The sequence below is a fragment of the Saimiri boliviensis genome, chromosome X (genome assembly GCF_048565385.1).
Source record: "Saimiri boliviensis isolate mSaiBol1 chromosome X, mSaiBol1.pri, whole genome shotgun sequence".
Classification (NCBI taxonomy): domain Eukaryota; kingdom Metazoa; phylum Chordata; class Mammalia; order Primates; family Cebidae; genus Saimiri; species Saimiri boliviensis.
The window spans coordinates 89,927,780-89,943,757 of NC_133470.1; the positions used below are offsets into that span (position 1 = coordinate 89,927,780).

At 38.6% G+C, this 15,978-nt stretch overlaps 1 protein-coding gene across 1 annotated transcript; it reads right to left on the reverse strand.

Annotated features, from left to right (window-relative positions):
- Positions 1-11,802: 11,802 nt before the first annotated feature.
- Positions 11,803-12,154, reverse strand: LOC101029412 (large ribosomal subunit protein eL36-like). The gene has a single exon (XM_039464131.2). The coding sequence runs from the start codon at positions 12,135-12,137 to the stop codon at positions 11,847-11,849; it is 291 nt and encodes a 96-aa protein (XP_039320065.1). The 5' UTR covers positions 12,138-12,154; the 3' UTR covers positions 11,803-11,846.
- Positions 12,155-15,978: the final 3,824 nt, after the last annotated feature.

Sequence of the window (15,978 nt, forward strand, 5' to 3'; positions counted from 1 at the left end):
AGTCTACTGCATACTGAGATGTCAAAGACAAGACAAATGGAAAGAATTCTACCCAGGAAGAAAAGCTGGGCAAGGAAAAGTAAGCTAAGGCATGACCAACTGGTATCTTCTCTCAGCCATTGAGCATACCATAGAGCCTGGAACCTTTAGGATAAAACACAGAGAGTGACTAAAGCAAAAGAAAAGGTGATACTAATTTTGAAATACCAAAGTCACCATCTAAAGGCTAAGCAGAAACTGCTACTGAATAGAGTCGTGACCACGTCAGGACTGTGTAAGGAGCATTGATCTAGGGCTGGGAATCCCCTCTCCTTTTTTTTTTTTTTTTTTTTTTTTTTGAGTGGTGCGACTATGAGTAATTTATAATTTTTGAACATTTTCTAAATTTTCTATAGGAACAATAAAAATTATTTGTTCCTGTGTACATATTGTAGTTGTCTTATTCTTACTAACAGAGAAATAGTGATGCTATTGCTTTCCTTTGTAGAAAATCAATCCCATCTTCTAGGAAATCTTCATCTTTTTTGCTATCATCCCATTTGATCAGTGATTTATTCTTGGTACTGTAGAATCTTGCCCAAATGCCAAATTAAGTATTAAGTTGGGAAATCCAAATGTGAACGTATGCCATTGTGATCTGTTTATTTAATTTTAAAAAGTAGAAATAAATGAAAGGATGAACTTACCGTCTCTCAATGGAGCATAACATCTGAAGTCACGAGTCTCAGATGACGAAGAACAGCATTTTGCTCTCATACATTCACAATGAGGAAGGTCTTGCAGCTGACTACAAGGATTTACCACCTGATTTTCCCCCACAAAGCAAGCTTTTAGAAACAAAAATTTAAGAAGGAGAATTCAGCATGGTTAATTAGCACTTTTCCTAATTAAATAATTACTGCAAGACAAGAAAAGCTAACATTTAATGGCATATACAACTAGCGATGAGTGCTAAAAGAAAATTAGAATTAAGCTAAAAGTTACCACCAAGTTATTTAACACCACATTTTCAAATCTAGAAAAACTGCAGAAAAATACAAGTTGTTAACAAATAATTGGTAAGGTAGTTTTAAAGGACAATAAATCATGAACTGACTGGTGGAGATACAAATATAACACAGAATAAACTAAATAACAGCAGGTCAAATGCCTTTAAAACACCCCTTGTTAAAACGACCCCACATGTATCCTCTGGTTTATCATTACTAAGCTACAGAAAGTCATTGAATGCATCAATGAGAATGAATGTAAGTAAAAATGAAATCGTTTGCTGCTAGTGACTAAAGTAAGTGATACACTGGTATTGACCTACTTTTTGTGAACACTTATCATATTGGCACTACAATATATTTTAAGATTCTTTGTTTCAGCCTTAAGTTATGACTCTATAATTTTGAATAGGCAATGATTTATGGCATGAACACCAAGATTAATGCAACTTAATAAATTTGTATATACCTGAATCTAAAAGACTTGCAAGTTCAAATAGCTTATTTTCTAAAATATCCTGCTTTATAAGAGAAATGAAAAACTAAAAAGCATGATATAAGATTTTTATTCCAAAACCAAAACCTCCACAGTATGTCAACGTGTTAAGGCCAGAACAGATTCTGTTCAGTCTCTTATACTATCAACAATTACAAACTTAAAAATAGTAACTGATGTTTTATAATCACTCTAAAGCACTTCAACATCAGCAAAGAATAATATAATTGTTTTATGCAAATTTTAACCTCTTACTATATTTTATTACATTCCTCTTTTTGAAAGATTGGCAATTCCTGAAGCCAAGGTAAAAGTAATAATGTCTATCATTCTTTAGGCACCTATTTGGGCCAGGAACATTGCTTTACACTCTTTATTACTAATCTTAGCAAAAGACTCCCAAATTGAATTTTATAACCTCTGTTTTAAAAATAAGAAAATAAAGGATCAAAGTAACTTATGCAAGATCCCAAATTTAATGCACTACCAAGTGACCTAGATACTCATTTTCCAAACATTTTAGACATGAGAGTTGATCCTCCTTGTTATATATTCTAAATAATCTGCTCTTCAATTCTGCTAGGCCCCGAGTGACTCTTCTCCCCTAGGTTGGATTGCATCTAGTGTTCAGTTCTGAAACGGTGACAATAGACAGGACTACTCAGACATGGGATGGACTTCCTTGCATGCTGAATTTCTCACCTTGGGTACTGTTCAAACACCACTTCCAGAAACACTAAACAGAGGGTTAGGGTTAGGGTTAAATCATAGAAGAGACTAGACTATATGATCTCTAAGAACATGTTGATTTATACTTTAAGTGCATCTGATGGACTTTATGTTAGATATTAAAATTAACTTTCAGGTTCATATTATTAAGAGATGTTGGTAATTTTAAAGAATAAAAAGGGTAGAACAATTGTTTTTGGCCAGGCTTAAGTATATAATTTAGTCCAAAGGGAGAAAGATAGGTGATCTCTCAAGCTTCCCTGACACTGTGTCTCAAGGTTATCATTTTAATATGCAAGAGATAAATATTTTACAGATAATAGCCTAATGACAAAACAATGAACTTTTTTTTTTTCATGCTTAAGTGGTAAGAGTGTTTATTTTCAATGATGTGGGGGAGAAATAAATTGGTTAAAATATTTCATGTTTTATGAAGCTGTAATTATTCTCTCCAAAGAAGACAGTACGTACATTTTATAAATATTTAATCATTGTTTGAATCAACCTAGGTCAGATGTTTCTCTTAAAATGTAACAATTTTATTTTGTTGGACAAAATTGTTACTTCATATAATCAATTTTTATTTACTTTATTGCACCAGGTTGAAGAAATATTTGGGAAATGCAGTTATCTTACCTGGACAAGTTTTAAAGGTGGTTTCAGTGTCTGTACAATGTAGTTATTATGGGTAAGTATGTGACTATTTACATCTGTTATTTTCATAAGCTCTAAAGCTAAAATCATCATTAGTTGTTGTTTATGACTAACTTTGACACTCAAACCAGTCTTTCAGCCAATACAACATAACACTTTCTCAGATTTCTTTTTTATTTACTCAATTTGACTATGGCAGTATTTTGAGTTTATTTAAGGAACTTGTTTATTTTGCTATTCTCATTACTAGATGCCTATTTTAAACTTTAATGAAACAAGTATAAAGAAACAAAGAAATTTATTCAAGGTCACTAAAGAATTCAGTGGTAAGACCTGGAATTGAAGAATAGATCTCATTTTGTGCTTATGGCATATACGAAATTTTGTTAGAATAAATTTTGCATGATTTTTCATAAGAGCTTTTTCTTTATAATTCACATATGCCAATTTATATGAAGCTTCTCCTTGTAAGGGCACCACATGCTATACAAAATGAAACGTGTTTATCTGTGGTTAATAATTCTCAGGGGTCATCATGTGCTTGATAAACACATTATATACAGAGTCACAAAAAGATGGTGGGACTTGAAACCTGGGCTTTCTATCATTAAAACAGATGGGACAACATCTGGCATATTCCATAATATCAGTCACACAGTACCCTCACTAATGCCGCAGAAGACATCAATTTCACAATACTAGGTCAGTGACTAAATTTCAGGTAATGCCATTCAGGTAAATTGTGAAATATTTAGATATTTTTGAAGGAAAAGTATTTTATAAACAGTAACAAACATTTCCGAAATGCCTTACGAATATTATCTCAGTTCATCCTCATAATCCTTTGTAGTAAATATCTTCATTTCAAAGATGAGAGCACAGATGTTCAGAGATATTGTCTTGCCTAAGCCAAAGGGCAGAGTCAGGATTCAAACTCAGCTCTGTCCTACCAATGCCAATACCCCACAGTGCTTCCTAAACATTTACTGTTTTCAAAAGAAGAACATTAGAAGGGGGAGAAATCAAACAAGAACTTACTTGTCGGAAACAGGAAATCCAGCAGTGCTTCCAATACGAAATTATTTGCCAAACATTGGACACAATCAGGTTCAGGGATTGCCAGGCTATATTCAATTTCAGCCTCCTTTGAAAATTCTTAAGAAGTAAAATGATTCATCTCAACATATAAAGCATTCATCACTTTCAATGACCCTTTAATAGTAATTACTTTTGCTTAAATTAATTATAGAAAGTCACATAGCTAATAGATACACTTTCATCTTATAACAGCTTAGGTATTATTAATAATCAGAATGCAATTTTGTTGTGAAACTCAAAAGTGTTAAATTTACAAATGCTTAAGCAATAGGCCGACACACTGTAAGCTGATTTACAATAGTCAACTTGCCTCTGACAAATGGCATTGACATTAAGAGGCCTAATCAACTGATGAACTGAAAACAGCATGTATTCTAACTAAAGCAGATCCCATCATAGAAACTCTTGGAAAATATGTTAGCTTACATATATACTGATAAAAATCAAGGCCTTAGACACAATAAAACCTTCCTTATCCTTCTTTCTCACTATTTTAAAGAACTGGCTTTTAGTCTTATTTACACAATTCTCTCCTATGTAAGAGAAGAAGATAACACAGATTTCTCCATATCATTAAATATTTCCCAAAATTATCTTTAATAATCTCACGGAATTCCATTATATGGCTCTCTTACAGTTGAGTTAGTAATTTCCCCATAGGAAGACATTTAGATTGCCATTACATTATCATTAGCTTGCAATGGTTATGATTGAAGCTTTATGTATTTGCAAATATTCACAAAAAATTACTTAAGATAAATTCTTAAGGCATGGTTCTTGACTATGTTCAAATTACCCTCCAGCATGGCTGCCCCAAAACATGCTTCTACCAGTAGTTCAGGCAAGTGCCAGTTTTCTGACACCTCTCCATTCTTTGTTATTATTTGACAATTTGATGGCCAAAATAAAACAAAATATCTTTTGTTATAATATGCAACTTTCATAATCAGTGAGCTTACATCTTTCATATTGTGTTGCATAATAGAAAACTCTTAATCTGTCACATATTTCAAATATTTTTTTCAAGTAGTTGGTTATCCTTACATTTTTTATGGTGCTTGGTGAAGCTCAGAAGCTTAAAATGTTATATGTAATTAAACCTATCAGTCTCTTCCTTTATTATTTTTACCTCTAGAAAGACATTCTACACTCTAATACATCCTTCTAACATTTTCATGGTTGTACTTTTTACATTTAATATTTAATACACCTGGAGTATATTTTGGAATGCGTTATGGAGTAGGGATATATTTTTTCCAGCAGTCTTAAGGCCCTTTATTAAATCCATCCTTTTCTATTATACTTATGAAAACATCATCATACTCTAAATCCTTACATAGTCATAGATCTGCTTCTTAACTTTCTATTCTGTTCCACCAATCTATCTATTCATGTGCCGATACTAATGTTACTATCTTTTTTTTTTCTGAGATGGAGTCTCTCTCTGTTGCCCAGGCTGGAGTGCAATGGCATGATCTCAGCTCACTGCAACCTCTGCCTCCCTGGTTCAAGCGATTCTTGTACCCCAGCCTCCCCAGTAGCTAAGATTATAGGCAAGCGCCATCACGCTCAGCTATTTTTTGGTATTTTCAGTAGGGGCCGGGGGTTCACCATGTTTCCCAGGCTGGTCTCGAATTCCTGACCTCAGGTGATCCACCTGCCTCAGCCTCCATGAGCCACCACACCCGGCCTATCTTATCTCATTATATGTGTTAATAACTGATCTGGTAGTCCTTTATTGTCTCTGCTATCAAAGTTTTATTCTCAGCTCTGGGAATTTTTTAGATGAAACTTAAAATCATTTGGTTGAGCCAAAAAAAATTCCAATAAGATTTTTATGGTAATTGAGTTCACTTACTTATCCTTCATCCAAAAATCATTTATTGTGTGTCCTATGTGCTGGGAATTTTTTCACCTAAGTAGTTTTTTGTTTCTCCATTCACGCAAGTATCTTTTTATGTCCCTGAATAAGGTTTATCAATGTATTCAGATAGGTCCTGCATGTTTCTTATTACATTTATTCCCACATATCATATATATTTCATTGTTTTGTGAATATAATCCATTTCACCACATTTTGTAATGGATTGATGGTACGTAAGACAGCTTTTGATTTTTTTTTTTTTTTTTTTTTGAGATAAAGTCTCGCTCTTGTCCCCCAGGCTGGAGTACAATGGCGCCATCTCGGCTCACTGCAACCTCTGCCTCATGGGTTAAAGCGATTCTCCTGCTTCAGCCTCCGGGCGCCTGCCACCCCGCCTGGCCAATTTTTGTATTTTTAGTAGTAACAGGGTTTCACCATGTTGACCAGGCTGGTCTCAAACTCCTGACCTCAGGTGCTCTGCCCACCTCAGCCTCTCAAAGTGTTGGGATTACAGGTGTGAGCCACTGTGCCTGGTTCTATTGATTTTTATACATGTATTTTCTTACTACCTTAGTTAACTCTCATTAGTTCTCACTGTTCTTCAGTTTCATTCCAGATAGACAATCATATTATCACTAAATATAGATGATTTTGTCTCCTTTACAATATTAACAGCTGAATTATTTTTCTTTTCTCATTGCCTTGCCTAGAAATGTTTAAACTATGTTGATTAACAACTATAACAATGGGCATTCTTGAGTGTTTCCTGACTTTAATGGGAATGTGGTAGTATTTCATAATTAAGTATAATGTTGGCTGATGGTGTAAGTGCTAATGCTTTATATAGGATTCACAATTCAACATTCCTAAATGAAATGTGTCTGCAGTTTTCTTCTGTGTGCTACATCTGTAAATTTGGGTATGAGGGTTATACCTGCTTCATAAAATAACCTAGGAAGCTTCCTGTCGTTTTGCTCTAGACTAAAACATATGAAACAATATAGGAATTATTTAATCCATTAAAGGTTTGGGAAAACTCATCTATAAAAAGTCTGAGTCTTTATTTTTTGGAGGGGGTGGTTCTTTATCTTTTACTTCCTCATGGTCACAGTTAATTTTGTTATTTTTATTTTGTTAGGAAATCATCTATTTGCAAAGCAATTATTAGCATGGAATCCTAAGACTATTCATTTGTAATATTTACATCTCCTTTATATCAATGATAATATCTTCTTTAATATTTTAATGAGAGCAACTTCCATACACATACATTTGAATGTGTACTCTCACATTGAATTCTATTATACATGTTAAATCAAGCTAAATTGTATTATGCAAATTCTCTGTATCTTTATTTTTTTTTTCCTGCCAAGGACAAAAAGATAAACATTAAAGTATCTCACCATGATTGTGGTTTTGACGATTTCTACTTAAATTTCTATAACTATTTGTTTCATACATTCCAACACTGCATAAATATTCAATCATGACTGTTTTATCTTCACTGTATATTACATCTTGACAATATTAAAAATAATCCATTTTTTCCTGCTTGTTTTCTACTAGTGCTTACTCATTAATAACGCCTACTATAGTCTACGTTTTGAGCATATATCAGTGAGAGTCAGACAAGATTCCCGTGGAGAAGACAGACAAAAAAGAAGTCAACTAACAAATTAAATAATTATAAATTGTAGTGAGTGCTATGAAGAAAGTGGATATTGATACGGAATAAGGGAGGGGGGCTACTCTAAATGGGAGCTGGACTCTGTGAGGAGATGATAAGTAGCTGGAGCCTTTCTAGGTTCTCCAGGTTTTCACCTTTTATAGATCTTTTGGTCATTACAATGGGCTTCATCCATATGTGACTTGTTCAGTCAAACAGGGCCCCACACTTGGGAAGCTCCATGCTTGGTTTAATGTTTTGCTATCATCATCTTGAAATCCATGGATTTTGAATGAGAGACTTTGTATTTTCATTTTACAAATTACGTTGCTACCCCCTGCTCTGGTGGGAGTTCTTACACATGAGGAACTGAATGACGGAGTGAGGAGACAGAAAGAACAGTGGCTGACTGTATCAGTTTCTAAAAGATTTTCCTGGGGCTTCAAGTTGAAGGTCTACCTATGCCACTGTCTTTCTGTGTGTTGGCCTCAAACAGACCTGAATTTGCATCTTGGCTCTGCCACATAGTAGTTGGTAAACTTGACCATGTCAGTAAACTTCTCGTTGCCTCAGTTTACTTATCTGCAAAATGGTGATATTTATTTTGAAGTGTTATAAGGATTAAATGAAGTCACATGTGAAGTGTTTAGCACAATGAAAAACAATAGTTTGCTATATGCCTTTTATTATTTTTATTGCTTACAATTTTAAATTTAATATCATTACTTTGTTTTCAGGATATCTATTTTTACTAATAGCTTTCTTAACAGCAAATATGGTCAGCTTTCCATTTATAACTATGGTATACTTCCCTTTTTATATAAATATATTAATGTAAAGCAGTAAGGTAGCTTAAAAGAAAATAAGAATGGCTGGTAGCATTACGATAACCAAGCATTTTGACTGAGCAGGAGAAATGCCTTCCTAGTGAAATTTCTTCATTTTTTTGACAAGACAACTGAAGCCTAAAGAGGTAAAATGATTCATCAAAGATCACACAGCAAGTTAGTGTGAAAAATCAGGACAACCTAGAATTAATGCCTAGCTTAGGGCTCCTAGTTTGAAATGAATGAGCAGAAGAAATGCTTACCTAGTGAAATTTCGTCATTTTTTTTAACAAGATAGCTGAAGCCTAAAGAGGTAAAATGACTCATCAAAGGTCACACAGCAAGTTAGTGTGAAGAACGAGAGCAACCTAGATGTCCTGATTCCTAGCGTAGGGCTCCTCCAACTACACCACATGCACACAGGGTTAAAGCAAAAGCAAGCCTCGTGCTCAATTAGGTACATGGCAGGCAGCCAGGTGTTCTACCTTATTCACTCCCCAAGGATACCAGATAAATGAAGTATTCTAATGATACAGAAGCTAGTTAATGGGATTTGTCCATGGAGATAAGGCAATTTGAAAATATTACCTACTAGTCCATCTTTATTTCTCATGTTTTAAATTTCCCTGAAAAGGATGAGCAATTAGGACTGACTGAATATACGGAGAATTGGTGGAATCAAATTTCCAGTCCCCAATTTGCTTCTCTCCTCATCCTGTAGCCACTGGTCTGTAGGTCTTCTGCAGAAATATAACCTGAAAGGCATTGTGGCTTGGGAATGGAAATGACAATACAAACTGGAGGTATATCCCAGAGTTCTCAGGTCACTCAACTTCAATTCCTCTCAGTAGCATTAAATCTAAGAGAACTCAGTAGGGTCCACTTAGAAATGAGAAAGGGAATTTTAATTTCAGGACCACATGTTTTGCTTTTGCCATAATTTTACAGGGCCATGGACAATTATTTTCCCTTCTGATGTATATTAGTTTTCTAGGGCTGTTGTAACAACATACCATAAACTGGGTGGCTTAAAACAGAAATTTATTATCTCACAGCTCTGGAGGTTAGATGTCTAAAATCAAGGTGTACAATTTATAGTTTTGTTTCTCAGCTTACTTTTTTTAGAGGCTACAAAGACTTTCAGTATTGTACTATTACAAACTCAGTAATTCCAAAGTACTTTGGTGGTGTTTTCGATAAATAGTAGCAATAAACATGAATAATTTGTAGTAATATTATGATTTATAAACGATCATTAAAAAGACCTTAAAATGTTTTCAAAGAACAAAAATCATATTTCCTAACTTATTTCAAATAATTGATAAAAATCAGCATGTACTTTATTGAACTTCAAATTCTATCCCTCACAAAACCTATAAACCCATGTAGTTGTGACATACTGTACAGAAGTCTCTATTGTTTTTAGTTGTGATGGCACTGCCCAATATTTGCCTCCCTCTTTGACTGTGGGTGGATCTTGGTTGAGAAGATGGAAAACCTCTAGGGAGAGCAGAGAGAAAGAGATAGGGAATGAAATAAGGAATGAAAAACTTTTGACAGAAGGCTTGTGAAGCAGGCAAAGGAAAGTCATTATTACTCCATGAGGGAGGTGAGAAGAGAAAGGGCCAAGGGAACCCGTGAAGGACTGTGCTTTCTGGCCCAGATACTACACTTTCCCCACGATTTTTGCAATCCACAGATGGCAATTCCCTCGTGTGCCTATACGAACAGGGCCCAGGGTTTCAAGCACAAAACTGGCGGTTGTTTGGGCAGACACCAATCCAGCTGCAGTTTTTTTTCCTACCCCGTGGCACCTGGACCTCCAGCTTAAAAAAGTTAAAAACATGTTTAAAATGCCCTTTTATTTTTTTCGCGCTGTCACCAGGCTAGAGTGCAATGGCCCGATCTCGGCTCACCGCAGCGTCCGCCTCCTGAGTTCAGGCAATTCTCCTGCCTCAGCCTCCCAAGTAGCTGGGATTACAGGCACTTGCCACCATGCCCAGCTAATTTTTTGTATATTTAGTAGAGATGGAGTTTCATCATATTGGCCAGGATGGTCTGGGACTCCTGACCTCATGATTCACCCGCCTCAGCCTCCCAAAGTGCTGGGATTACAGGCGTGAGCCACAGCACCTGGTCCTCAATTTTTAAAAACTGTGGGGGCCAGGTGTGGTGGCTCACGCCTGTAAACCCAGCACTTTGGGAGGCCGAGGCGGGCGGATCACGAGGTCAAGAGATCGAGACCATCCTGGTCAACATGGTGCAAACTCGTCTCTACTAAAAATACAAAAAATTAGCTGGGCATGGTGGCAAGTGCCTGTAAACCCAGCTACTTGGGAGGCTGAGGCAGGACAATTGCCTGAACCCAGGAGGCGGAGGTTGCGGTGAGCCGAGATTGCGCCATTGCACTCCAGCCTGGGTAACAAGAGCGAAACTCCGTCTGAAATAAATAAATAAATAAACAATAAAAAATAAAAACGTGGCTACAAGGGAACTGAGTATTTTGTGAGGGGAAGTAAGGAAGGCAAGGCTTTTCTTACGGAAAGTTGGTGAGGGAAGGTCTTCCAGAAGTGAGTTTAGGTGGGAAAGATGTCCTGCCGCCCAGGCGTAAGAGAACAGGTCTTTATGAAGGGAGGTGAGAGAGGTCCGGACTTTGTAAAGAGGACTGCTGAGGATCCGGCCTTTCAGGAGGAGAGAGGACAGGAGCGGCAGGAAAGTCTTTGGTTGGTGCCCACCGGTCGCCACACCCCCCCAACCCATTCGCCAGTACCCCACTCTGCAACCATTTCCCGGCCTGGAGGAACCCACTATGCACGTCACTCATGAGAATAAATATAGTTTCCAATGAAGAGCAGGGTCCCGATGCATATCGCCGTGCATAGCATGGTAAGCCATAAGCTTCTTCAAACAAGAAATTTGTCAGACTTCTCCTAATCTCGGCCAGGAAGGCTTCCCTAGCTGGAGGCATGGTCCGCGTTGCCAAGAAAATGGCTGAGGGGGCAACGGTTCTGTGACCCATAAGCCTCTGGGGCAGTCCCTGACCCGTTCTGGCGCAGCCGTGACATAGTGACTGTGGAGCAGTGACACTTGCGTGACTTGTGCCAACCCTCGCGATGTCTGAAACTGATTCCCTCACCATCTTTTCTGCTTCATTCCACAGGCCCAGACCTTATAATCGTTATAACCGCGTGCACGATCTTCGGCCACTGCGACCTTCACCTTCTGGGTTCAAGCAATGCTCTTGCCTCAGCCTCCTGAGTAGCTGGGACTACAGGTGTGCGCCACCATGCCCAGCTGATTTTTGTATTTTTAGTAGAGATGGGGTTTCACCATGTTGGCCAGGCTGATGAACTCCTGACCTCTGGTGATGCCCCCACCTCAGCCTCCCAAAGTGCCGGGATTACAGGAGTGAGCCACCACACCCAGCCAGAGCATTTTCTGGGTTTTTTTTTGGGGGGGGGGTGCAGCTGTTTATTTCAGGGGACAGCAGGGGACTGGCTCAGTCTTTCTTGGCAGCAGCTTTTCACATGGCAGCCAGGACGTTGCTCAGCTCCCGCTTCCTCTTGGCCTGGATGTGTGTCCCCACCCTTTTCTTGATGAACTTGAGGGCCCGTTTGTCCTTAGAGACCTTCAGCAACTCCATGGCGCGCCTCTCGTATGGGACAAAGCCACACACCTCCCGAATTATGTCCCGCACGAACTTGGTGTGTTTGATCAGACGCCCGTGGCGGCGGCTGTGCCTGGGCTTGCTCACATTCTTGGTTACCTTGTGGCCCTTGTTAAGGCTGATGACCATAGGATACCGAAGAGCCATGGCTGCTCCTCTCCAACGGCAACCGTGGTGGAAGCGAGCATTGTGAATAGTGACTAGTGAATATCATAGATATTCAATAGATTGTTACAGTTTAACAGCTACTGCTTACACCTTCTTTCAGTTAATACCTCAGCCTTTTCCTTCTAAACCCTTTAGTGTGTATTTCCTAAAAACAAGAACATTCTCTTACATAACCACAGCACAATCTTCGAAATTAGAAAGGTAGCATTGTTATATTGTGTAATCTGCAAACGTTATTCATATTTAGCCAATTGTTCCAATAATGTCATTTATGACAAAAGACAACATTTTCTGGTTCAAAGTCCAATCTAGGATTCTGTTACATTTAATTACCATGTCTCTTTTGTATCTTTTGATCTAAAATAGTTTTGCAGTATTTCTTTGTCTCTAATGATGTCAATAATTATGAAGAGTGCAAGCAATTCATTTTGTAAAATTTTCATCTATTTGGACTTGTCTGATGTTTTCATATGATTAATTTCAGCCTATTCATTTTTTAGCAGGAACACTACAGAAGTGAGGCTGTGTCCTTCTCAGTGCATCATATGAGAAGGCACATTACATCTATTTGTCTCTGTAATTATTGTTTTATTTTATGTTAATTTCTGTCTCCCAGTATACTTTTCTTCTGTATCTCCAACATCAAACACACTCCCTGACTCATGGTATAGCGTCAATAAACATCAGTTGAATAAATAACATCAGTCTGTTTCTCCAAAAGACATTGCAAATCATAACCCTAGCCTCTTCCCTCGCCCTTTCTTCTCACATGATAATCAGCAAGTCCCACTGATGCCATCTCTTAAATATCGTAAGAATCCCATAATCCTTCTCCATTCTCACTAGCTTAGCATTGGCTCATAATTTTAACAACCTGACCTTTCTGCCTCTAGTTTTGCCCATTTAGTCTGTCTCTGAAAGATAAGTAGAAGAGAGCACTATTGTGTTATGTAGAATGGGCATAAGAATAGGTTTAATTGGGGGTAGCTTACAAGCCAAAGTATTAGTAAGAAGAAGTACATCGTCTTCTGTTCTTCCGGGAGATGTGCCTGCCCACTGGTACTAAACATAAATTGAATTTTTCAATGAGGTTTCTGGAGTTTGTGACTATGCCAAAGGAAATTTTGTAAAATAATAAAGGTCTTAAATAATAGTATAAAATTTATAATAAAAACCTGTAGAGTTCCCTGAGACCTCTAGTCATGGAGCCCCAGCGAAATTATGAGAAAAAGATCTAAGGCTTAGATTGGGGATGTTTTGGAGCCATGTGGCTAACTCCACCAGTCGCTGAGCAATAGCTCTACTTGTATTGAAATATGCACCCAGAATCAGGCTGACCACAATGCACATTGCCTAGTTAGTAAATAATCCAAAGTTATGCAGATGTCTAACACAATCTGACTTAGGGAGTCAACATCTTTGATAGTGAGATCCCCAGCTGTCTCATCGGTAATCTTCCCTGGTGAGCCTTACAAACACAACTTAATGAAAGAAAAACCCTTGTAAAATAACAACGAACTGTATCTGTAGCGCTCCTAAGGAGAGCCAGCTGATGGTACCAGAAGCTGAGGATATAGTCTGTGCCCACTGGTCTTTGTTTTTTGAAGAGTTGAATGACTACCCTCAGGAAGTGGGCAACCTTTTGAAGGTAAAGGCAGGGGAGGCAGGGAAGTTATCTTAACTGCACAGAAAAACGAATCCTGGAAGCTGGTGAAGGGAACACAAATACTGCTTTGAGTTGGGTCCAAGATGATCCTCTGCATTTGTCTGGCATGCACATCACAGGGGATAGACACATGAGTGCAGAAGGACAAGGCAAATGATGGCTGAGGCCTCTTGCCTATAGGAGCAATACTTGAGGCATCATTTGAGAGTGGGTTGCTAATATGATCCCCCATAGCCAAATCCAGTTGGGAGTGACATATTTAGCTTTGTGATAATTGGCACTAGGGGTCATTGCCTCAGACAGGTATAGTCTGTCTCTAGAGTGAAAATCTGCGGAGACCATGGGGGTAACAATTCCTTTATCAAAGGCAGTCTCTTGAGATCCAGGAAGATGGTTACAGCACAGAGGTGACTTATTACATGAGCTTGAGAACCACAGCAGTGTTCTCAAATTGCAAAGGAGGCGTGTGGCAATCCCAGATTCAGAGTTGTCTGGGGGTGTTGGGAGCAGAGAAAGGATACCAGATGTCACTATGTTGCCCAGGCTGATCTCGAACTCCTGAGCTCAAGTGATCCTCCCACCTTGGCCTTCCAAAGTGCTAGGATTGCAGGAATGAACCACCACACCCAGCCAATTTCCCTCCTGTTTTGGGATCCACACTAGCCATGATGAATACCTGGGAAGATTTTATTGCATAGATCATAGATATGTGGATGAACACAAATTTGGAGGTTTTTTCCTTTTTTCATTGAATCTCGTATGAGGAGAACCCAAAGCTCAAGGGAGGGGGCCATGGAATTAAAACTTCAGACCTTTAGGAAAGGGATACGTTTAGCTAGTACTGGTATCTTGGAGGCAGACCCTCATGGGGCTTGGATTTAGACCACTTAGGAGAGGGTGCCAGCCAACTGACGGACGCTCATGTCTGAGGAGGCATGATGATGCTGGCTCAGAAAGTGTGGAGGGAAAAATCTGGGAACTGGATTCAAGTGCTGCTACTGGAAAAGACTCTTTCTACCATCATCTTCAGGTCTCCTTCGAGAGCCCCTTATTGTCAGAACCTAACAGGAAGCAGCTGGTGAAGGAGACATGTGATGTGCAGAGTCCCAGCCCCAGCATCAAAGAGCAGATTATAGAAGGTTAGTTTGGAACTGAGAGACATGCCTATGACGTCTCACCTGAAAATACCTTGCACATCTAATTCTGTCTTGACATCTGCTTCTTGGAGGACTTGAACTACCACATGGAATATGGCAGTGTATACAGCTGATAAGAATTGTACTAGTCAGCCTCACAGAGTTTGTTCTTCAAGCGGCCAATGTGGTTGCTTCTTAAGCTGACCATTCTAGCACTTTATTGCCCCTACTGAATGAGAATGGAAAGAAGATAGGAGTGCCAGTGAATTCCATGCTGACAGGCTCATTGGCCCCTTGTTTGACACTGGCTATAAATGAGTTGTCATATTGTATTGTGTAAGAACAGGTCAACACGTGACAATGGTAGTAAAGTCAGTCACACACTTTATGTGTGCTATCTGACTGGGCCAGGTGGAAAGCAACCCATACCGAGAGCATTTGTCTAAAGCAGTCAAGACCCACTATCTGGCTCTAATAGGGGCAGAGGGCCTATAGAGTAAACCTGCCAGTACGAGGTAGTTCTGAGTCCTGTATGACAGCCTTTCATGATGGTTTTGTTACTGTGGTGGGTCTAAACCTGGATCCAGTAGGTCACCATAAATAGGATGGCTCACAAGCTCAATTGACTTTCTCATTCCAAATGTTTTGCTTTTCTCAGGATGTGGCCCTTTCTAAGAGACAAATACATATGTATTTGTATTGACTTATTAATTGTGCCTGTGGATGAGTTGCATCTGTTTCCATAGGGAGCACCACATGCCTATGACGTTCATGGGCTCTTCCTGGGTGGTCCAACAGCCTGACCTAAGAGCAAGGCCAGTAGCAGCAGCCCATGTCTATATAAAGGCATTTTCATTCAAGGGGCAGAATGTTTTATTGCCCAAAAGCACCACTTGAAGTACTTCTATTAATTGTGCAGAGGACCCAGTGCGATGGAACATCAACACTTATCATCATTATAACCAATGGCTTAGTATTCCATTGAAATTGAAGCCAGTTGCTCAGGCAAAACAGGAGT

Coding starts and splice junctions, on each gene's coding strand:
- LOC101029412 (XM_039464131.2), bottom strand. CDS start 12,137: ATGGCTCTTCGGTATCCTATGGTCATCAGCCTTAACAAGGGCCACAAG.